The following is a 24,369-nucleotide window of genomic DNA, read 5'->3' on the forward strand; positions in this document are numbered from 1 at the left end:
GGTTTTCGTGACTAGCTAGGCATTGTTTCTCTCTTGTATCATCTCACCCCTCTATCATGGTTTTCCCACTTAAAAGTACCATAAACTTTATAATAATTGAGATAGAAGTTAAAGCTTGTCAAATCAGTTTACCTGCATCAACTTCAGTTTCTTTTAGCCTCTTTTTTTAAAAATAACCAAAACACATAAGGAAGTGGGTAAAATTCATATACAACAGACAAAAATTATAGAAAAAGGAATTCCAAAACTATTTTCCTTCCCAGTTATAAACACTTCCTTTATTGACATTGTGAATTTGTCTCTGTGTGTTTGTTTGTTTCTGTGTGTATGTGTGCGTGACTGGCTGACTGTGTGTGTACATCTGTGTCTGTGTCTATGGGTTTATCTGTGTGTTTGTAGTTGTTATTGTCCTAAGAATGTAAGAAAAACGGGTGTGAAGTTTTGTGGGTTTTCCACTTTGTTTACTTTTGAGACAAAGTCTCACTGTCTAGCTCAGGCTAACACTGAATTTGTTATGTAGCTAAAGTTGGCTCCAAATGTCATGTCTCTAAGTCACAAGTGCTGGAATTACAGATGTGTGCCCATGTATAAAGCTTTGATGATGGCAGTTCCCAGTCATCTTGTTTTGCTGACAACAGAAGAATTTTAATAGCTTGGAAGTACTCATGTTTACCTAAAATGAGAAAACACCATCTTCCCATTTCAAAATGCCTCCTGTTGTGTTTAGCCATAATGTTAAAAAAGCTGAAAAAATTTAATCAGAGATGAGATAGTATGACTGCATTAAAGAGAAAGTGAAGGATTTTGTATTTAAGTTTTCTTTTTCCTAGAAAGGGTATCAGATGCTTAATAATTTTATAAAATTTTATATATTCTATAGTAAACACAGAATGATCTATGCATTCATCTCTATATGTAGTTTTGTCTATACCCCACTACTATTATTGAGTGTGCAAAATTACCACAAGTTCTGAAATATTAGACACTTCCTGAATAATATTTTGTACTATAATTTCTAAGTCAAGAGCAAAATGATCATTTTGTAGAATCCACAACATGAAACAAAGCTCTCAAACAATTTCAGTAAGGCATCTTATCAACTTTACTTTTTCCAGGTGTCATGGGTGTTCCTGCAACATCAATTCAAGTTTAAAAGTCATGAAAATGCAAATACTGTTAGAAAGAGGAGATGGGGAAAGGAGCCAAGGAAGGAAGGGTCCTGTCCTTGTATTGGAGGGAAGAAGGTTCTTTGATGCAGCAGTGGAGAGAAGGAGGCGCTGCTTGGAAGCCAGCTTTGAGCTATGCTAACATGAGGGGAGCGTACATTACCCTGATTACTGCATGTGAGCATCAGATGCCGTGCCCCTGTTCTTTCTGCCTGTGGAGGGTAGTGAGGTGGGAATAACACATGATGAAATATACTTATGATAAATAGAGACTCCTTTATCAAAACATCGGGAACATCCAAAAGTTTGGTGTGTTTAAATAGAAAGTACTTTGGGGGTGGTTGAAGGAGAAAAAATTCTACCAATTCACAACAGCTTGGGGCAATTGTCAGTAATGTGGAGTGTCACTATAGCCCAAAATATTACTGCCTGGCTGCCTTGCATTTATACCCTGTCCTCACACACAACACATACAGACATTCAATACTTAGTGCTCCCAGTGATTCAGATCATGATTAACCCCCATACCCCTCATCCTCCTTTTCTGTATTGGAAGCTCCCTCATCTGTATTCCCATAATGCATTTAGCCAAATGAGGCCCTATAGTCCCTGAGTAACTGAGAAAGCTGTTGTTATCTCCTTAGTCTCTGCAATCTTGCTCGTTGGCAGCTAGGCATATTTTTCTGGTCCTTTCATCATTATCGGAATGTATATTCCCTCTAAAACAGTATTGAGAAGGCAATACTAAATAATAGCAATAAAATATATTACCAACCAAGCCTTTCTATTACATTAAATTTAACTCTTTCTGTGCATTTGGTGAATAAAATCATTCTTTAGCATTATAAGCATGCACAATAATATGATGTAATAATATATAGCAAAAAGGAGAAACTCAGAATACTTTAAATTCTTGGTCATGGTTGGGGAAAATAAGGGTAGTAAAATTCCAATGTGGTGTGATAAATAGAAAAAAAATGTAACTATATATATTGTAAAATGACAGATTTTTCTTTAAGGCTTATGTGTGTATATGATATTTGTTGTGGGCATATTATATATATGTATATCTGCAGATATACAAATCTGCATATCACAGAGAAGAGCTTACATATAAGGTCTAACAAGAGGAAAGAAAATGTCCAATAGTTCGTCAAAACCTGCCTCCTGCATAGTGAGTACTGTCAGCTTATAGCTGAGATGTCTGCCTAAAACCTCAGAGTTACTGAATCAATGATTCCTTCCACCCTGCCATGCACCATCGTCTTTCCACCCTGTGTGAAATCTAGGTGTCATTATACAGAACACGAAGAAAATAAAGGTTTGTAATGAAAGTTGTCTTGCTGGTCACAGATTCGGAACGTCGCTGCTAGGGAACTGCCTTGGTTAGTTCATTTTCAGACACAGGAAGGACCAATGAGTCAGGGCCAGAGTCTGCCCATGCGCTCTGCAGAGCCTCTAGGATGGCTCCGCCTCTTCCAGCTCCTCCTCTTCCCATCAAGGGCCTGACACTGCCCATTGACCACAATCCTTTTCTGCCTTTTGGCACTGGGAGCTTGTCTGTTGTAGGATGAAAGAGGAATTCTCTGCTGTCTGCAGGGCTTTCCCCAGGGAACAGAGCATGAAACCCAAACTTATATAAAATCATATCCTGTTTGCAAACATCATATTCCCTCTGCTTCTCACTAATCGGGTCCCATAAACCCCAGCACAGCTTGAGAGCCCATTCCTCATCTAAACAAATGCCATAAGCCCCTTTATACTTTTACAACCATGTCAAAAAATAATATTGCCTGCCAATAGTGATGTGATTGGAGTTGCCTCCTCCGAGCCATAAAAGAAGCGCAGAGTCTGTTATCAATTTCTCTAAGTGTATCAGGGGAATTATGGGTCGATTCAGTTCCAAGTTATAAATGACAACTCAAAAGCCGCAGAAGCGTTTGAAGCTGGGAGCTGATGACGACATTATCATAAAAGCCTGCTCGTCCTTGCTTTTGTGGGTTTTTTGTGGCCTATCAAGTGAAGAGGGGGAAAGAAGGCTGAGAAATGGCTTCAAGATTTCTCCACACAGCAGCAGGTCACCATTTTTAGTGATACACCCCGAGGAAGAGAGAGAGCTAATGTGGTCCTGCCCTGGCTATTGCTTGCAGTCTCTTTAATGATCTGATGCACTACGTGGGCCAAGGCCTGGAAATTTAGTAAAATGTTCTTCTTAGCTGTGTGTTTTCTTGTAGTGGAATCACTTCATAATTAGAAATGAGTCAAACCCTAGTGAGTAAGTAAAATGACACTCAAACACAAAGGAATTTAAAAACCCTGACATGGTTGCAACAAAACAGAGTTCTAGAGAGCTGGTTTTAAAACACCTTAAATACCCGTTTGCCCACTGAGTTTCTTGACCAAGACTTTAACTACCCGCAAGCAATTTTAGGGGGAAATTTAATCAAAAGCAGAGGTTTTCTGATTTCATAATGTTCCAGGTTGTCTCCTCAAAAGCCAATTAATCCATCAGAATTCAGTAGCTGCATATTAAACCCATCTAGAATAAAGCTATATACTCTAGGCAGCTACAATTTATTTTAAGAATTGGAAATCACTGAGTATTTCAGAATTGAAACCAATGGGACTATCTTGGATAATTTAAACCAGAACAGTATTGTAAGACAAAAGCAATTACCAAATGATTTCAAACCTCCAGGGCACCCCAACTATAAACCCAGCTACTCCAAGTTCATATTGGGTATCTTTTGTATGGTTATTATGTCTGGAGTTATCCTGGAGATGAAAATACAGACTAGTTCAAATCCAGAGGACCCAGAGTTCTTCCTATTAATTGTATTAAAACTAAAGACCTGGGGCTGGAGAAATGGCTCAGCAGTTAAGAGCACTGACTGCTCTTGCAGAAGACCCAGGTTTGATTCCCAGCATCCACATGGCGGCTACGAACGGCCCTTAACTCCAGTTCCAGGGGAATCCGAAGCCCTCTTCTGATCTCTGCAGCATTGTTCAACATGGGTGCACTCATATACATGGAAGCAATACACTCATACACATAAAATAAAAATAATAAATAAAATATTAAGAAAACCCTAAAGACCTAAGGGAGCAAGATGGCCCCTGAATGTTCAAGAAGATGATTTGGTGCCATAAAAAAAATTGCAGGCCCAAGATGGCTCAATGGGTGAAAGCACTCATGGGCAAGCATGGCAACCTAAGTTTGATGTCCAGAGTCTACAGTGAAGAATCAGCTCCCAAAAGTTGTCCTCTGACTTCACAAACCTGTACTGGCACATATATGCTAGCATACACATATGCATACACACATACACATACATGTGCACACTAGGGTGCACATATACATGCACATACTAATAAATTTAAAGAACATTAATTGCATAAACACACAAAACATATCAAACAAATTTACTACAGCATCAGCAAGCAGAAATTTGGTCCTGGGTGCATGTGCACATGTGTGTGTCTATACACGTACAGATACCTGGGTCTACCCAGGAGACAGAGGTCAACCTGATAAGCAAAGGGTTTCTCTCATGCCTTCTCAGGCTTCTCCAGGCCTGAGGGGCCCAACCTAACCCAGTTTTTCTCCTGCCTCTGCCCATACTAGCATTACCACCATCCAGATCTTGGATCCTGTCACGGATAATAGCAAGAACTTAACCTGTGGCCCCCACTGTGTTTCTTGTTGGGTGTACACAGCCAGCAGAAGTGGTCAGTTTTTAGTCTCTGAACACATTAAGAGATTACTGAAGTTGTTCTGGATGAAGGGTAAGTTAGCTTAGTATGGGTTTAATGAGAGTCCATCGAGGCACTTTAAGATGGTGAATACCAGGCATATTCCAGGTTAGATTTGGGAGCTAAGTCTCAGGGAGTCTCCCACAGTTCAGCTCTGTGTTGTGACTTAAATGTGCACGTACAGGAATGGGTTTGTTGCCCACAAATTTTTTAAAAAATGTATTTTCATTAATTCTTTGAGAATTTCATGCAATGTGTTTGATCATATTCACCCTTAACTCTGCCCCTTAATTCCTTCCAGATCCATTCCCACTCTCTTACCCCTGATTGATGTCCAATTCTATTTTTTTTTTTTTTGCTCTTTTTGAGACAGGGTCTCCCTGTAGCCCCAGCTGTCCTGGAACTCACTATGTAGACCAGGCTGGCCTTGAAATCACAGAGATCTGCCTGCCTTGCCTCCCGAGTGCTGGGATTAAAGTTGTGCACCACCATGCCTGGCCACTTCTATTTTTTTATTTACTATTATTTTATTTTATGTGTATGAGTGTATTACCTGCATGTGTGTAAGTACACCTGTATTATGCAATGCCCACAGAGGTCAGAAGAGGGTGTCAGATCCCCACGGAATTGGAATTACAGACAGTTGTTAGCCATTTGTGGGTGCTGGGAATCAAACCCAGGTCCTCTGGAAGAGCAGCCAGTGCTCTGAACCATTGATAGGGCTCTCTCTAGCCCCCTAGTTTATTGTTTTAATATGCCATTGACTTCAATTTGTGCTGTCCATATACTTCTGCCTGTAGCCCCAGATGGCCTGGAACTCACTATGTGGACCAGGCTGGTCTCACTCACATGGAGAACTGCTTCTGTCTCCTGAGTTCCTGGGATTAAAGACCTGTGCCACCACGCCTGGCCTCGGAGCCACATGCTTAAGGAAAACTGACTCTCCTTGTCATCTAAACAATCAACTGTCCAAAGCTTGTCAATATAAGCCCATGGGTGCAAGAGTGGCACGAATGTTATGGGGATAACCAACTGCTTTCTGATTGGATTTACGACCCACTCTTCTTTTAAGAACTTTGATTTCCTCCCCATCGCCATTCCCATGGAGTAGTTATTAGCTTTGTTTCATTCTTTGCCTCATCCATAGGTAAGCAACTTTTCTCCTCAGTCACATGGCATACATTAGAACACAAGGGAAAAAGCCATTTCAAACGTCATTTTCAATTTTTGTTTATTAGAATGATTTTTGTAAGCTCCCAGCACCACATGGGGTTTGTAACAAGGACTAATGTGGGTTTATGATTATCTTGGGTCAAGGATCAAAAAGCAAAAGTCACTGGTGAGCTGCCAAGAAGGAGGGCATACTGCTTTAGCCACACTAAGCACTGCGAGGCTAAATGGATGGAGTGAGTCTAGGGGATGCAACCACCTGTTAAAGATGAAGCCCATGAAAGAATCTGCAAAGCTTCTTTGCAGTGCCTACACATGAGTCTACCCTTCAGTGCTTCCAGCTTTTCACTTCCGGCTATGCAACTTTAGAAAAATCATTTCACTTCTCTGGACATTCAATTTCTCACTTGCAAAATGATGTTAATAACAATAATAATAACTATATACATTTTACTGGCTTCAAAACTTCTGAGTTGTATACGGATAAACTATAAAGTTCAAATGGATGTTAGTTGAAGTTGTCATTATTTCCAGAGGGGCGGGATCACAGATGAAGGAGTAGAAAGGTAGCCCTCACTAAGTCAGGCATCATTTAAATGATAAGAACAGAAAATATATGGGATTTCCCTGCATAAAAGTTACAGCCAAGAATTGTCTAAAACTTGATAAATACATGATTAGTTTTGCTCTCTTCCTTCAATAGAGATGAAATGTAATTGATTTAGAAGTTTTAGTCTTTGGAAACCTGACCTAGAGTTATGTTGTCCTGATGTGACTTGGCACTTTCTTTTAGAGAATGAAGGTTTGTTACTGGTAAGGGTTAACTTTAAATAGATTGCAGGCTATACGGTTTGTTCTAATCGTCCACAAAAATGTAGACATTTTTCTTCAGATGTTGCTATATTTGAACAAATTTGTTCTTGAAATGTGGTATAAATACTCTGGGCCAAAGGCCTTGTTAATTATTGAAGACAAAAATGACCTCAAGGGGTTCACAAACAACATATCCCATAACGCAAAGCACTTCGTGCAGTTTGTTCTGTTTTCATCAGGAACATAATCTATGTGCATAGCTCTTGCAAGTCTACTGAAAATTGAATTCTGCTGCAGAATTGTGTGAAAAAGTCTCATACCAACATTTTTCCAGCTGTAGAAAAGTCTAGATAAGCTAGCTTCGTGTTCGAGTGCCTTGTCACACAGCTTGTATAATGGGCTTCAGTATTGGTTTAGTTCTTTGCTATTATCATACCGAAATCCTTAATACTTTTAAAACAGGTTTCTCTGCATTTGAAAATCAGCTCTGCAAGCCACACAATTCGTTCTGAAGTCAATGATCACCTTTACTGAAAAACAACCTTAACAACTAGAGAGATAAATCAAAGGAGATATATTTTTTGTAAGTTTGTGTAATTTAAAAGCAGTAAACAAACTCAAACTTACCCCAAGTCCACCACAAGGTAACGAGGAAAAAAATTTTTGAGAATCATCACCTATACAGTAAGAAGACATGAAAACATACAACTTGTGAGTATACAGTTTTTCAATTTTTGGTGTTTATTTATATATAACATGCCATGTGGTATTCATTTTTGGACTCATTAGAAAATTAAAAATATTTTATACTAATTGAAGTTTATTTTCACTACTCTGTTTATATGCATACACAGAACTCAAAGCAAATGAAAACAAATATCATTACACATAGAATTTGTTACCTCACATGAACGAGCATATGTCAATGAAATTTGGGCCCCAAAATGTTTTGTTTGTCTTACAAAGATTCATCAGATCATGGCTCCTGAGGGGACTTTGTGGGTCCCAGTAAGACTCCTCCTTGAGCTTCTGCCAAAACTTCTTCCTACCTCTTGCTCCCCAAGGTTACAGAATACCTGAACCCCATCCCCCTAGTTCCCTCTCTCCTTGGGTTGGGTGGGAGTGCTTTCTGGATTAATCCGAATACAGGGTAGATAGGCTGATTCAGCCCTCTGCCCTGCCCTAAATCCACCCTCTTATTTTTTGGAGATAAATTGTTCAATCCTAAAAAAAAAAAATTGTTTTGTTTTGAGATAGGTTGTCATTTTATATCCCAGACTAGCCTGTATGTAACTCAGTCTGTAGCCTAAGCTGGCATTGAACTCATTTGGGTCACCCTTCTTCATTCTCTACAGTGCTGAGTCATTGTACCAGGTAAAATATTAAAAACATATTTTATTTATTATTTTTATTTTATGTGTGTGAGTGTATTACCTGCATGTATGTAGGTACACCCGTGTCATGCAATGCTTGTGGAGGTCAGAAGAGGGTGTTGGAGCCCCTGGAACTGGACTTACAGACAGTTGTTAACCACCATGTAGGAGCTGGTATTTGAACCCAGGTCCTCTGAGAGCAGTCAGTGCTCTTAACTGCTAAGCCATCTCTCGAGTCCCATATGCTATCATTTTATGAATTACAATTTATGGAAAGTAGCTCATCTATTTACTGAGTATATTCCTCCAATATTATGGTTCAAGCTACAAGGTTTATGAAAAATGTATATATATACATATATATATACACTTTATATAGTATTTTCTTAAATGTACACACTTAGTTTTAATTTATACTTTATAAATATGTATATTTATATAGACTCCATCTAAGGTATAGCTAAATGTCAAGTACTCCTTAGGCCTCTCCAGTGTTCAGAGATTTTTAAATAAAGTGTGATAAGAAGGATAATCTCATTTTGGGTATCTAAATGTCAATATTAAAAACTGCCTTCCTTAGAACTGAATGCCAAAATATTTATTGTGATTATATCTTGGAACTGAGGTTGGATAGTAAGCATCAGTGTGGAACCAGGTACAAGTTTCCAGTTCACCTATGTACTACTGATAATCAATGATTAAATGATTGATTAATCACAATTAAAATTAGAAGCAGGTTTGTGGGGAAATATATCATCTCAGTAAAAGTACAAATAGATTGTAGTGTCATATAAGAAAGTTTGTTTTGATAAAAATAAATTTAATGTGCTGAATTTTTTTTTAAATGAAAGCATCTAGTTAAATAGATTCCAACTTAAGAAAATGAACATTCAGCTCAATGATACAGTACTTGCCTAGCAGGCACAAGGTGGGCAAATCTGATTACATCTTAATATTAAAACTGGAGTACTGGAACCGGTAACAGATACTTTTAAAAATAATTCTGGGGCCAGAGAAATGGCTCAGTGGGCTGAAATGTATGGTGGCTGGAATTCAGTCCTCATAGCCCACATGGTAAAAGAAGAGTGCCTACTCCTGCAAGAAACCTCTGACCGCATGCGTGCTGTGGCATGCATTCATTGGCACACATGTCCCACTCCCAACACAGAAACAATAAAAAATTTCTGCATAACACTTAACAAGGGGTAAAGGTTGTTTTTTTTTAAATGTTTCTTTCTTTCTTTCTTTCTTTCTTTCTTTCTTTCTTTCTTTCTTTCTTTCTTTCTTTTTCTGTTTCTTTCTCTTTCCTTCCTTCCTTCCTTCCTTCCTTCCTTCCTTCCCTCCCCCCTTCTTTTTTTCTTCTTTTCCCTTCCTTCCTTCCTTCCTTCCCTCCCTCCTTCTTCTTTCCTTCTTTTTTTGTTGTTGCTTCTATTTTTTCTGTTTATTATTTTTATTTTATGTGTTTGCATGTATTGCCTGCATGTATGTGAGTGAACCCGTGTCCTGCAATGTCGCAGAGGTCAGAGGAGGGCTTTGGATTCCCCTGGAACTGGAGTTAAGGGTGGTTCATAGCTGCCATGTGGGTGCTGGGAATCGAACCCGGGTCCTCTGCAAGAGCAGTCAGTGCTCTTAACTGCTGGGCCATCTTCCCAGCTTCTGCATTTTGAGACAGGGTCTCAGCATGTAGTCCCAACTGGCCTAAAACTCACTACGTAGACCAGGCTGGCCGGATTCATGAATTCACAAGGATCCACCTGCCTCTGACTCCCAAATTCTGGGATTAAAGACATGTGCCACTACGCCTGGCTGGGTTGTTTATGTCATTACACTTAACAAGGATATTCATACATCCTTGAATATTTTGCAAGAGTATCTGAATGTATGAAATTTAAATTAACAAGATAGATATTAATATAGAAACTCTTTATTAATAGGCAATCAAAGATTAAAAAATGTTGTACGAGCCTGCTTTTAATCCCAGCACTCTGGAGGCAGAGGCAAGCAGATCTCTGTGAGTTCAAGGCTAGCTTTGAACTGGTCTACATAGCCAGTTCCAGGCCAGATGGGGCCTACAGGGGACCCTGACTCAAAAGGACAGAAAAAAATTTGCAATGTGATAAAGTATTTTTAGGAAATTTTTTAAAATTATTAAACCCAGAGAATATGGAAAATTAATTTATTTAGTAATATTTAAATTTTGTTTAGTTATGGTAACAGTAAAAATGAGACAAATAATTGAAAATTTCAATTTACCTGTGTGCAAGAAAATTTTAAGTCACTACATCGACTGAACTTACTCTTTGACAGTACTATATTTACTTATCAATAGCCTGAAACCTGACTAGCCACAAGATAATAGGTCATGAAAATAAGAATGACAGGAATATTAATGCTAAGGAAAACCTATAGGACATGACTGGAGAGAACATTTTCAAAGCATCACCTTCGAAGTCTAGAGTAGTTAAAGAAATAAATGGCAATTATATTAACATCTAATTGTTTTGTAGCTTATAGATGTCATTTAAGATACAAGACTTATAGGTGTAGTCACACTGAATTTTTATTTAAATCCTTCCTCCTAACTCTAGAACTTGACTATCAAGAGTGCAGTATCAACTAAAGCCAGAAATGGCCATGCCCATCTTGTTGGAAAGAACTGGGCAGGGGCGGGGGGTAAAAAGTTACCAAGTAGTGAAAGGAATGGCTAAAGGGAAGCAAAGCATCTTCATTCTGAATTTCTAAACATGGCTCCTAACCTCATCTGTTAGGAATAAGTGAAAGACAAACTATAAAAATCCAAACTCATAAGGAGCAAAAAGCAATTTTTTTAAGAGAACTGGGTGATTTGCTAAGATCCAAGACTGAGGAATATCAGCTACATTTTTAGTTCTCTAAAAAAGTTTAAGGAGTTCTGAAATGTTGTCAAAATTGAATATAGTGCTTGAACTCAAGGTGTCAGAAAATGAAGAGCCCTGTACTCCCTGCATTCGGGTGGCCCATACGGAAAGTGTTGCCTTGGACACTGAAAGACATCTGTAAAACTGTATGCATATAAGTGCTAACTCAAATATCTAGTTAGAGAGATGACAGATAGATGATAGATGGATAGATAGGTAGACAGATAGAGGTAGATATTATGAATATGAAAAAATATGCAAATTCAAAATTGTTAATTTTAAGTCTAAAAGTTTTAATAAGTTTAAAAACACTCAGACTTTGGGGAAACTCAGGCTTATTTAAAATTGTCAAATTTCATTTGAATTAAACACTGCCATAACTCATAAAAAAGTGTGATGTTGTCCAAGTTCAAACTTTATTTCTGTAACAAATGACTTTGGTTTTAAAATATGAAATTATGGTCATTAGAGAGTGCTACATGCATCAATGTATGCATGTGGATGCTTTTATCTGCTCAGTCCCAGGATGTTCAAATGAAGCCCAGAAGTATGTAGCCTTATAACTGACTTGATTATACTCTGGGACCATAAGGGGGAAAGAAAGCAATAGGGAGACGGTTTCAGCTTGTTATTTTGCAAAAACTTAAAAATAGTCATACTTTTTAAGTTTAAATACTTGAGTATGTAGGTGTTACAAAACCATGACAATTAAAATGTCTGTGTTTCTCATCTTTATGTTAGTTGGGTAGGGTTAATAATTCCTGTTAAAATATGAGCATGTATTAAACAGCATCCGTAGCAAAAAGAAGGGCTTTATGTAAAGCATCTGTATGTAAAAATTGTGGTTTCTCCAAAGGAAGAAAGAACTGGGTGTGTTGTCACATTCCTACATCCTTATAATCAGGCTCTTGAAAGGCTGAGAGGAAGATCAGGAGTTCACGGCCAACCTGGGCTCTGAGGCTCTTTCTCAAAAAAAAAAAAAAAGAAAAGAAAAGAAAAGAAAAAAGAAAAGAAAGAACCAATAAAAGGTGGTTTAGAGCGTAGATTTGTAAAATGACTTGTTTACACCTATTATATTATTATATCAATCTAATATCTATCTAAAACTTTCATTCTTCTACATAAATTGTTTACCATCATCAAATCTGAGCAATATTCTCTCTAAAAACCTGAGCAATCTCTTTGTGCTCTCCTCTCTGATTATTTCTCACCAAGCTATGAGACCTATTCTGACGCACACATGTGCAGAGCACATTCACTAGTGAAGGAAGGCATCTTTCCTTCCTGTATCTGGGGATGCTTGCCATTCATTTAAGAAAAGCTTGTAAATGTTACAATGGACAACTAGTTCCCATTATTGCTTCCAAGCTGATCACCATCACATGCTGTGCACTTGCTGTCCACTATTCAAGGACAGCTGATATAATTATTTTGAACAATATTACATTAGGTAAGACTTTGATCATTTGAGACTGGCTCAATAGGTTTTGTTGAAATAGGCAATAGAAGGTTTTAAAATGCCTTTTTTTTTAAATCTAAAGTTGAATTATAATTATTTTAGTAAATGTTTCCATGTTATATATTGTTATTGAATTATAAAAGTTATGAATAAAATATAATTTCCACTAATGCTGTGTTACTAATTTTTCCTCAAAATATTTTTCTTCAAGCATCCATACAAAGCTCTGCAACTTAAAATTTATAAATTTCTTTTAAAATCTGATGATAAAGTTTTGAAAAAAATCATACATTGAAACAAATTACAATTATTAGTTTCTATTTGAGTCATTTACTGTAATATTTAATTCCCACAGGTAGGCATGTATTCAATAGAGTGCATTAAGATTTTAAGTGCAACTTTGCTATAAACTATACTATCCTATCCTGGTAGTAAGTTGGCACTTAAATAAGTTGCACTATTATGTGTGAAGGTCAAAAAAAAAAGATCTAAAAGATACAAAATAAATAGGAGAGGTAAAGATAACTTTTCATAAAGAATGTGAAAAGTTCTTTTGACCTTTTTGTCTAAAAATAAAAGCAAACAAATTTGGTAATGTATATATCTCTATATGTAAAAGCATCCCATATAATTGCTGTTCAAATAGAGGTTAATTTATAAACAAGCAAGATTCTGAGTTAACTTTTTCTAATGCAGAATATTCTTATCTGTATTGGCTTCTGCCTTAAACAAGTCATTCTACACAGTGATGCTGCTGGAAAAGTTGATTTTCTTTGTCACACTGCTTGCCAAGGACTTTGAACTGACAGCAGCGTTGACTAATGGTAGTGTTGGAATGTGCTGTTCTCAGTAGAATAGAGGCCTGTACAGACCTAGGAGTATCCTGGGGTCCAGCTTCTGTCCATCCAGGGGGCTGGTGCCGTACAACAGTGAGTGATGTTCAGAATGAACAAGCTGTATTTCCTCTAGGCTGGCTTTTCGACCTTGAATTCGCTGAAAGAAAACAGTAGAAACCTCCAGCACTCCACTGACAACATTTAGAAGAAAATGAGACCTCAAATCACATTTAAGATGATTTAATAGCAAGCTCAGATTCATCATGCAGGAATGTGACGTGGATTTGCTTCACAAAGTACCATAATAATACTTGGAAAATAAGCATACACAAGGTTCAGATCCTGTGGTTGTTTAAGGCTAAACAGGCAACGGGCAACATAACATTTTTCTTTTCTGGCATTAAAAAGAAATCTACGAGAAGGAAATTAACAGTTGATTTTCTGTATGAAAGAGTCTGCTTAAGAGCAGGGGCCCTGTTTATCTGATAGGCAAACTATTAACATGTTATGTTTCACTTATCTGAAGAAGACACAGCAATGAAGGATGTGATAAATACCATTATATGTCTCTGTATCTGATTGTCACTATCACAAGCAAGATGATTACTTCATGTGTGTATTCACTGTGGTAGCATTACTCTAGACCAGTTATTCAGAGTGTGCCCTAGAGGATACATAACAGCTCGGAGTCTGCTTATCAATGGCCTAAACTTAGATCAGTACAGAAATTTGAAGATGATATTTAGAAACTTACATTGCAGTCTGATAGTACTTTAATGTCTTTTGAATCTAACAAAATATTATGTCTTCATTTTCTATTTCACTCTTACAATAAATCATTTAATGTATTTTATAAAAGTATTAGTCTGTGACAGATCGAAAATTAAACAGAAATAAAAGCTGCTGTTTAACCAGAGATAATTTAAGACTTCTAGACTCTGTCAATTTTTTTTTACACTCAGGTTAGGCAGAGGACTTCACTCCTTACAAAGAATCAGTTGTCATAATATACAAAATTATTCATTAAATTAAATTTCAATTAGCCAACATGTGATGTGGTTTCCTGGCCACAGTTCTCAGTTTCCATATCTATGAATTGAAAAACATTATTCTAGTGTATGACATTAATTCACCTTTACTTTTGGAATAGCTGTGCTTTTTAAAACTACACACACAGAATTAATGCTACACTTAAAATATGTATCCCCACATGGCATTTGAAAGTCAATCCTTAAGCAGAGAACTTCAGTGAGATTCAAAAAGAATCTGTCCAGTGAGTGCTATCCCACAATCCAGAGCTGGAACCACCAGACAACTTGGAAGAATACCTCTCTGGGGACCAGGACAATTCCATCCTCAGCCTCCTGAATATAAGGTGATGTAGGCACCTGCTCTAGGCAGGCTGTTCAATGCTGCTATTTGGTTCACTGAGAGGGCAGGCTGGGGCATCATCTACATAGTGACACTCAAGGTTTACTAGGCAGGAGGCAGAGCTGTGCTTGTCAGTAAAGTAAACGATCAGGTCACAGTCAGGAAGGAATGGCAAGAGACCACAGGGCAAGGGGATGATGGGAAGCAGAATGCCCTCGACCTTGCATTTATGTGCCAGATAAACAAGCAGATACTTCTGGAATCTTCTTTGCCATAAGATTGAAGTTCCCTGTTTTTGACACTATCCTTCATCATTTATAACCCAATTTACATTTCTAAAAAATAAAGATATGCTTTAGAGAAATTATTTATAAGTAATACAAAAATTCTGATGTAGAAGACTAAGACAAATTTGGTAATGACCAGTGGTGGTCAACTACTGCTTATTTATAGAGATAAATGAGTGGCTGGCAAACATGAAATTTGGAAAAGCTTATGAAAGACCAGGACAAGCAAAGAGGTAGAATAACAAGTACAAGGTAAAATAAGTAATAGAAAACTAAAAAGTATCTCAGGCATAAAGTTTAGCTGCAAGATTTCAGAGAGTAGAAAGCTCCCCTCTGAAAGCATGGTACCTCCATGCTTTTAGTCATCTAAAACTTGAGTGTGCAGAGCTCTGGAAAACAGATGGTACAGTCAGTCCTAGTCTAGCATAATGTTGAACACCAGGAAAGAAAAGGGCGTCTAGTCCATAGACACTTGAATCATGAACTGACATAGCAAAATAGTGACACTTGAAATAATGTCAAATTATTGTTTACTTAGAGTATTGGATATTGAACCCAAGACTTCCTGAATGCTAGGCGCACACTCTACTCTTAAGTTCCATCCCCAGCACTCTTTGCACTTTATACTTGAGACAGGGTCTTACTAAGTTGCCAGGATAGCTTTGAACTTCTAAGATTCCTGCTTTAGTCTACTAAGTAACTGGGAATATAGGGCACACAATCATGCTAGGTTACCAATGTCAATTCTATAGTTAATATTCAGACTCATGTTTTGAATACTATACTGTCATAAATCTTCATCAATTTTTCTCCCATTTTTCCTATTAAGAATTTTTCAGCTCTACATTGAGTTTTTGCCTCAGTTATAATATTAAATGTCACATCACTAATAATAAATATATTTACATTTTCCCATGTTAGTCACATAAATTTCCACACTATACACTCCAAACTTGTCTAAATATTTTTTTCCAGTGATTCGAGTAGCATTCCATCTGAAAACCTAGTCACACTTTCAAACAATAATCTGTTAAAAAGATCCACGGTATGGACAGTAGTTCATGTGCTGGCAGATCACAAAAGGACACCTTCTGAATCATACTCATCCCTTCGGTTAAGATCAGCCAACAGGCAGTAAGGACACTGTCTAGCCCTGCTATCCAGTGTGAATTGTTCTGTGTCTTCACACCAGTTCATATGCCCCTTCTAGCTTCAATTTTAAAATGTACTACTACTGCTCATAGGTTTTAACCTTGATCTCTCTCTCATTCTCCTCCTCCCCTCCCTTCCTCCTCCTCCCTCTATGTGTGACTCAGACAGTGTACATGTATATCATATATTATATATAATATATATTACCAAATGCTTTTTACTATTACAACTCATTCTTTTAGTTTAGGGTTGGTTGGTTTCCTATGTTTAGGGTTTTTGTTTGTTTTGTTATTTGAGATTGGATTTTACTATGTATCCCAGCCTGGCCTCACACTCACCACCATCTTCCTGCCTCAGTCTCATGAGCACTGGAAATACAGGGATGTGCCTTGAAGAGTTTATTCCTAATCTTTAGACCCTGTCCCACCTCAACCTGACAAACATATAGTGCACCGTACCATAGAAAGAAGTAGTGAGAACAAGTTTATGACAAGCGTTTCTACCTCCAGAGGGACCAGGAGAAAGCATCTTTTGAGATTTGAGTCTCACAGACACTCCTGTGTGGGAGCCTAAAGGATGGCCGAGTTAAGATTACCAAAGCTGCAGCCTCGCTCTTTCTTAACAGTCCTAAGTGGGCTCTGCTTCACATCAGTTTTGTCAGTGGCCTTAAATTAGACACATTCAACCTTATTGATCTCCAGTTCTCATTTCTAATTTAATCTTTCATTTGTTTATGAGGAAGTGTAGATATTTTATTTCATCCCTACTCTATTTCCTGTGTGCCCTTTACTCTTCATTTCTCTCTTTCTCAAGATGCTCTTGAGAGTCAAAGGTCAATAGCATAATGAGTTACAAAATAGGGCCAAGTGCTCTGATCATCTTAATTTAGGGAGATACGATTTCCGTTCTCAGAGATACTTGGCTGGTAAGATAGTTATGTAATACCATCTATGATATTTTGATGCAAAGGACTTTAGAGAATTCTGTGAGTATTAAGACATGTAATGCATGTAGGAGATGCTGTTCATCTGGGGAGTTCTTCCATGAGGTCCAAATAGGTCCTGGGTCATTGTAGGTCAGGCAATGCGCACTTTCAGCTCTTCCCTCTTCCCAACAAAGAAACACTGTGAGCCAGGTTTGTGATATTGTCCTGTTACCATTCCCTGTGCCTTCAGTCAACCAGTGTCACCAGGGAGTAGAAAAGAACTACAGTTTAATGAGAGCCTATTCTATGCTTAGGAGTGTGATCAGATTCAATCCAGATACCAAGACGGTGTCTGTTCAGATTGGAAGTCTGACTAGAGTCATGTAAAATTACCAAATCATTGAGTCTCACAATGCACCATGGTTCTTTCCTAAAGAAATATCTTTCTGAAATAAAGCCCATTAATGCAACCTGATTATAGAAGGAATGTTCTGAACACGATCTACAAAGTCATACTGTGACAGGATAAAACGTGGCCTACCCACACCCACCCACACACAGAGCGCACACCCGGTATAGATTCATATTTTTTTCTGCAAGAAGCAGGAAAAAAAGGAAACAGTTCTATTCCTTCCCCTCCTGTGTTCAAAGCCTGGATTGAGGCCAGTGTCCTAATCAGTTCTCATTGGCCCTGGAGGAATCAGAACCTTTTGTAAAATATAATAAAGGGCATAAAATCATGATAAAATGCATGAAAAAGCAGTGCCTTTGGTTAGGGAACTAGAAATAATTTAGCAGAACAGATGGATTGCATTGGTTTGGTATTATTGAGGACATGAAAGGGCTCATTTTGTGGCAGTTCCAAACTAAGAGAAAATGTCCAACTTAAATTTGACAAGTCAAAGTACCTGCGTCCTCTGGGGGGGACTGCATTTTCTTTAATCATTTTCAAAGTAGTGACATATTAGGCAAGAACTTCTTCTGAAGTATCTGATTTTCTAAGATTTCATTCACTGTCCTCAAATGAAGGATGTGTTTTTATTTATTTATTTTTTCTACCAAAATATACAAAGCGGCCAGCATTCGGAGTTTGGGGGAAGGGTGAAAATGAACTGTAAGTGACTTGTTACTGTCAAAGTTGCCTTCTACACCATAGTAAGGTTTAATGGCTCAAGCCTGGTCTATTGATTATTCTTTATACACAGTTTTCTCTGAATACAAAAAGAAATGTGGCCTCATTATTCATGCCCAAGCATATATCTCCTTTAATTTTAAAATGCTGCCATCACTGTTTCTTTGAAAAGTACATAAAAAGATGCTTTTGTTTTTCAATTGCTCTTAAGATGCTTAATCTCTTCCCTTGGAGGTTCCATCATGTAATCACCTGCTTTCCTCAGAATGTTCTTCATAATGTAGAGTGGAGGAAGGAAGAGGTAATTAAGCAGGCAGGCACTTTTGCAGGCTTTTGTTCTGTTCTATTGGTCAGATGGAAATAAAGCGGATTGCAATTTGGAAGCCCTGAAGTCCTGAATTCCAGTTCTCACTCAAATGTCTCATAGTGATACCAGCTACACAAGGCATCTCCACAGGCCCTTGATCCTTCACATGAACAACACAGAGGATTTGACTAAACTCTTTTGAAGTTTCTTTTCACCCTTAAATGATGAGATTCTGTGTGAAAATCTTACACATCAAATATCTGATGAAAATACACTTGACTTTGACTTATGAAAGTGTCTTAGGAAAGCAACTTTAGCATTTCAATGATATTGCTGTATTTGAGACAAGAGAAGAGACTTATGGGGATTATCAATGGGGATCCAACTTTTCTTTGAAGCCCATGTTTGTAAGTATAATCACAACTGAAAAAGAAGAGTGGTTTTTTAGAAGGTCAGTAAGATGGCTCAGTAGGTAAGTGTACTTGGAGTCAAGGCTGTTGATCTGAGTTCAATCCCCGGGACCCACATGGTGAAAGAAAAGAACTGACTCCCCAAAGTTATCTCTGACATACACAAACACACACACATGCACACGCATAACACACATAGAGACACATATACACAGACACACACATTAAATAAATAAATAAATAAATAAGTGTAACAAAAAAGAGTAATATATCCCTATTGCATGAGAACTTCAAATAATAAACTCTCTTCCCAGTTTTTAAATTTTGTGGGTAAGTCACTTCTGCTTTGGTTTGTTTTGTTAGGGACTGAACTCAGCATACAGGCAAGTGGCTTGCACTGCACTATACTCCCAGCCTGCATTTCTGAGGTAAGTGCCCTTTTGTGTCTCCAGTAAATTCTTACAACTGTTACTCTCTCGTTCCTAAATATGTGATCTATTTGCTTCTTTTTCTCTACCTTGTTATACTTACGTTAAGAAACTGAGTTTGTAGTTTGTATTGCAGTGGTTCGTAACGTGAGCTGCATCTCAGGCTAAGTAAGATCAAGAAGTTTAAGGGGTTTGACTGCCTGGGTCCATGTCCACAGCTTCTGATGAGCTTTGTACTGGTGCAGTGTGGGCACCAGAAACTTAGAATCACCCAATGGATTCTAAAGGGCAGCCTAGGTCAAGAACCACATGCCAGAGAGAGCAATCTGTTCTTCTGCTCCTAAGTGAACTCCAGAATCAGGAGTATCCAGCATTTGGAATGATGGAACATGAATGCAGGGTAGGAAGATCCCTCTTCTCTTTGAAATACCAAGTGCCTTTGACCTGTCTTAACATTGCTTAATTCAGTAATTACCATTTATTTAAATATTTCCATGAAGAGTAATTTCTAAAATACTTTAGAGAACCAGTAAATCCCATTTTTTATAAATGTCTTCAGAAATAATGAACATATACAATACATATGATATATATGATTTGTAATTTTTTCTTATATCAATTTCAAATAATTCTGCTTACCAGAAGCAAGAAAAAAAATCAATCCTTTATTTTAACTGCTCAATATTTGTAATTTTTATGATGGAACCTTATAAAAAAATTTTTTTGGTCTTTTTGAGACAGAGCCCACTGTAGCCCCAGCTGGTTTGGAACTCACTATGTAGTCCAGACTGACATTGATCTCACAGAGATCTGCCTGCCTCTGCCTGCCTCTGCCTGCCAAATGCTGGGATTAAAGGTGTGCACCATCACACCCAGTTCAGAACCTCATATCTTATAATTTTTTATTTATAAATAATTTAAGGTTAGCTTAAAACATTGCCTTTTATCAATAGTAATCATGTATATAACAAAGCATTGTTCAATGAATATTCTGTGTGGTTTGAACATTGAAATTTTCAAAAGGCTAAAACATATAACTACTCATGTTTGTGAAAAGGATGAGCAGTGTTCATGGTGCCTTACATCACATCCAGACTCATTCAGAAGGCAGTTTCTCCTGTTTCCTTTTGTGGTTATTCTTTTTCCAGATTAATACTTTCTGAAGAAGTTTGAAGTTTGAAGAATACTCTTTTTCCAGTTTTAAAATTCTAAAACATTTCATCCTTACTATAAGATGCACAGTTACTTCTGTACTTATCTGTCTGGGCCCACTGTCCTGGAATATCTAAATATTTCTTTTTATATCCTAGTTTACTCATCATATCCCACTCTCTCCCAAACCACCATATTCTTTAGAGCCAGTTCACAAGCCTTCCTGTTCAGGTCTGCTACTGCTTTGTGGTTAGAGTCCAAGATACAAACCTATTTTAAAAAATTTTGTGTGTGTGTGCAAACTAAACAAAAACGTAAGCTGTTATGTGCTGCCATCTAGTTAGATTCCTCTATAAAACAAATGTCTAATTGCATTTCCATTAACTGGTAGTATTCAGTGCTTTGCAGTCTTAAAGTTGAAAGACCTGTGCATTCAAAAAGTTTCTCCACAGAGAAATAGATTTCTTTATGTGGTTTTGAAAACTGACTTTAAAGTCAGTTTTGTGTAAAGGAGGTGTGCTAGGGACCGCTGTCCCTGAGCTGCTAGGCATTTTAGGATTTTAAACTGAACTTTGTCCTTGGGAAGTTCCAGAAGGAGCAACGGTAGCTTGGTTTTGTCCCAGGATTGTTTGGTAATTACTTTGTGTTGGCACTTGAATAAAAGAGTTAAACATTTCAGCACAGTATGTTGCTTAGGGTTTTTACTTACGAATTAAGCGAAACAAAGTTGTTATTCAATATTAGTCACAAAGAGGCAATGCAAATTCCACATAATGTGTAATCCAACAAAAGCATTATAAAATGTTATTATTCTCAAAACATGTGAAAGCAAATGTCTGTGGGTGGCTTGGTGGGGCTAGGAATCATGGACGTTTCTGGAAAAACAACTGCAAGTGCATTTCTAACAGATGATGGGTTACGCTGCCATTTTTTTTCCACTGATGAGCACATTCTTTTCTTCAGGAGCACACACACTTTGGAAACCAGGTTACCTGATCAAAGAGTTTCTGAAGAGGACTTTAAATGATCTCTCTGAATCCATTTCTCATGGTGACCCAGAAAGTTGCTGGCTTGTTTTATGTTCCCAAGAGAATCACTAACTTAAGTATGAATGATTCAATAAGGGAAAAAATTAAATGATATTGGCATGGAGGACGACTAACCGCCTCAACTTTTTCAAAACAATGCCACAGCATGCCAAAAGAAGTTAACCACTGCAGTCTAATATAATAAGGACTAATGTTTTTTCTGGCTGCTAATCAGGGCTAGTCAGCAGAGCCAACTTATACTATAGCTTACAAACTAATAGCAATGCATTTACCAAAACATCCTCAGGAGCTAGTCTACTTGTAAGCAAAAAAGGCAAATCTGAGATGAAGGCCACCATTCTTATTCCCCACGATATTGAAGCTGGAAGCAGTCCAAGCTAACATTGGATTTGTGGATCACTCCTGCTTTAAAATGAAAAAGACTTTTATTTTATTTTATTTTATTTATTTATTTTTGTCTTTTTGACGTGGGGGTCTCTTTGCAGTCTCTGCTGGCCTGGAACTTGCTATGAAGATCATCAAGGTGGTCTCCATCTCACAGAGACCTACCCTGCCTTTGCCTCCTGAATGCTGGGATTAAAGGCATGTGGCACCACACTCAGCTTGAAAGAAACTTAAAAATATATTTTATTTATTTATTTTATTTTATTTATTATTTTTATTTTATGTGTAGGCACATATTACCTGCATGTAAGCAGGTGCACCCATGTTGTACAATGCCCAAGGAGGTCAGAATAGGCTGTCGGATCCCCTGGGACTGGAGTGACGGACAGTTGTTAGCTGCCATGTGGGTGCTGGGATTCGAACCTGGGTCTTCTGCAAGAACAACCAATGCTCTTAACTGCTGAGCCATGTCTCCAGCCCCGTATTTGTTTTTTAATTTTTTTTTAAAAATTATGTATATAAGTGTATTACCTGCGTGTGTAAGTGCACCCATGACATGCAATGCCCCCAGAGGTCAGAAAAAGGTGCTGGATTCCCTTGGACCTGGCGTAAATAATGGTAGTTAGTGCCATGTAGGTGCTGGGTATCAAACCTGGGTCCTCTGCAAGAGCAGCCAGTCCTCTTAAACTTTGAGCCATCTCTCTAGCCCAAAAGAAACTTAAATGTTTTAAAACTGATGCCTTTTCTAGCATTGCTATTTCATTTTTATTTCATAAGTACAAAGTTGCCTAGTCTATTCAGGAAAGCTGACTTTCCTCTGTGTGTCAGGATAACTGAGCTTCCTTATCTTTTGTCCTAAGGTAATTGTAACCCCTCTACACAAAAGAACCAGAATAAGAGCAGCACAGAGGGCAGGTTGGTCCAATAAAGTCTGGGATACTTTCTTCTCATTCTGATACATAGCCTCATCTCCTCTTTTTCTTGCTCACTGAATCCTTCAATGATATCTAGAGGCAACTGACCACAGTCTTTCTCACTGTATTCCTTTCCTAAGCGCAATCAGTAAGAATCTTGATAACCACAGCAATGTAGCAATTAGATGTCTGTTTGTATGATCATTTGACCAGTCTCTGCTAAGTCAAGTGTACCATTTCCCCTTACTACTATGTCTCCTAGACAGGCGTGTCTAGAAAATTCAAATGCTTAATAGATACCACTGAACAGGAGCATCATTGTTGTCAAGGGGTGGTGATTTGTTAGCTCTATGACTCACCTGGCACATGTCAGTCTTAAGTCTTATGTTGTAGAGTGAGAAACTTGAGGGTTGGAATTTAGTAGTCTGTGTTTGAACATCTCCCATAGTATTTTGATTCATATTAATATTTGACTGTCTTTTCCATACTATAAGCACAGGTTAATTTCTAGCCATGGGTGTTTACTAAGTCCTAGAGGAAAAACAGTGTTGAAAGATGGAGAATCACAATCTAGAGAGTGAGAAGGGTGTGTTGGCACAGATCGTATGTATTTTATTCTTATTTGATTATGTCCTTTTCTGTGAAACTGATTCTCATGAACAATTGCTTTGAGTCATAAAAAGACATTGTCCAGGTTGTTTAGGACATAGAGATAACCTGAACACCAAGCATGACACTCAATCCCCTGTGAAGCAGCCCAGATGGACTGTACCTTCTCTTGTTGATGTGGGTTAGAACCTGAAAAAGAAGCTAAAGTGTAACTTCCTAAAGCTCCTCATAGACAATTTATACATAATGTACTTGGGCTTTTTAACTTAAGTTTATGGTGCGTCTTAATAAATAAATCACTCTCAGCAGAAATGCAATTCAACTTCTCCTGGAGTAAGTTAACACTGGTGGGTAGATACTATCTCTGGCTTTGATTCTGTTAGTAGGTTCAGGAGCAATTACTAGGAGGACTTCCTTCTTTCCCTTCCAAATGGCCAAAGGTTCTGTCCCTCCTCTCCTACACAATGGTGATTTTAGTTATTATAGGTTTAAATTTTTCAAAATAATTTAGCATGATATAGAAAGCGGGATTAATAATTTATCAATAAATTCACGTATGGAATTAGCTTGTCACATAGAAATTAAATCCACAAAGAACATGTATTAATTGTTCCAACTGTTTTTAGTATAGGAATGGTTGAGGAGGGTCCTGGATAAAGGTGTAGATTCTACTGTGTCTAACTGGACTGAACTGCTTTGGATAACCTCATTTTAATTCTTCCCCTACTCTGCTACTTAACTCAGTTGGGAAGAGAAACAGAACAGGTACAAAAGTGCTCTTT

General features: G+C 37.7%; 1 protein-coding gene across 1 annotated transcript in view; it reads right to left on the reverse strand.

The window, feature by feature from the left end:
• The window catches only part of Hdac9 (histone deacetylase 9), an 897,356-nt gene that overhangs the window by 219,941 nt on the left and 653,046 nt on the right, over positions 1–24,369 (reverse strand). The window contains exons 16-17 of the mRNA XM_008832701.3: positions 13,504–13,624; positions 7,530–7,579 (exon numbers count right to left, since the gene is read on the reverse strand). Coding sequence (XP_008830923.1) covers positions 7,530–7,579; positions 13,504–13,624 — 171 coding nt within the window. The remainder of the gene's footprint in view (positions 1–7,529; positions 7,580–13,503; positions 13,625–24,369) is intronic.

The sequence above is a fragment of the Nannospalax galili genome, unplaced genomic scaffold, assembly GCF_000622305.1.
Source record: "Nannospalax galili isolate Female #2095 unplaced genomic scaffold, S.galili_v1.0 scaffold450, whole genome shotgun sequence".
In the NCBI taxonomy this organism is placed as follows: Eukaryota; Metazoa; Chordata; class Mammalia; order Rodentia; family Spalacidae; genus Nannospalax; species Nannospalax galili.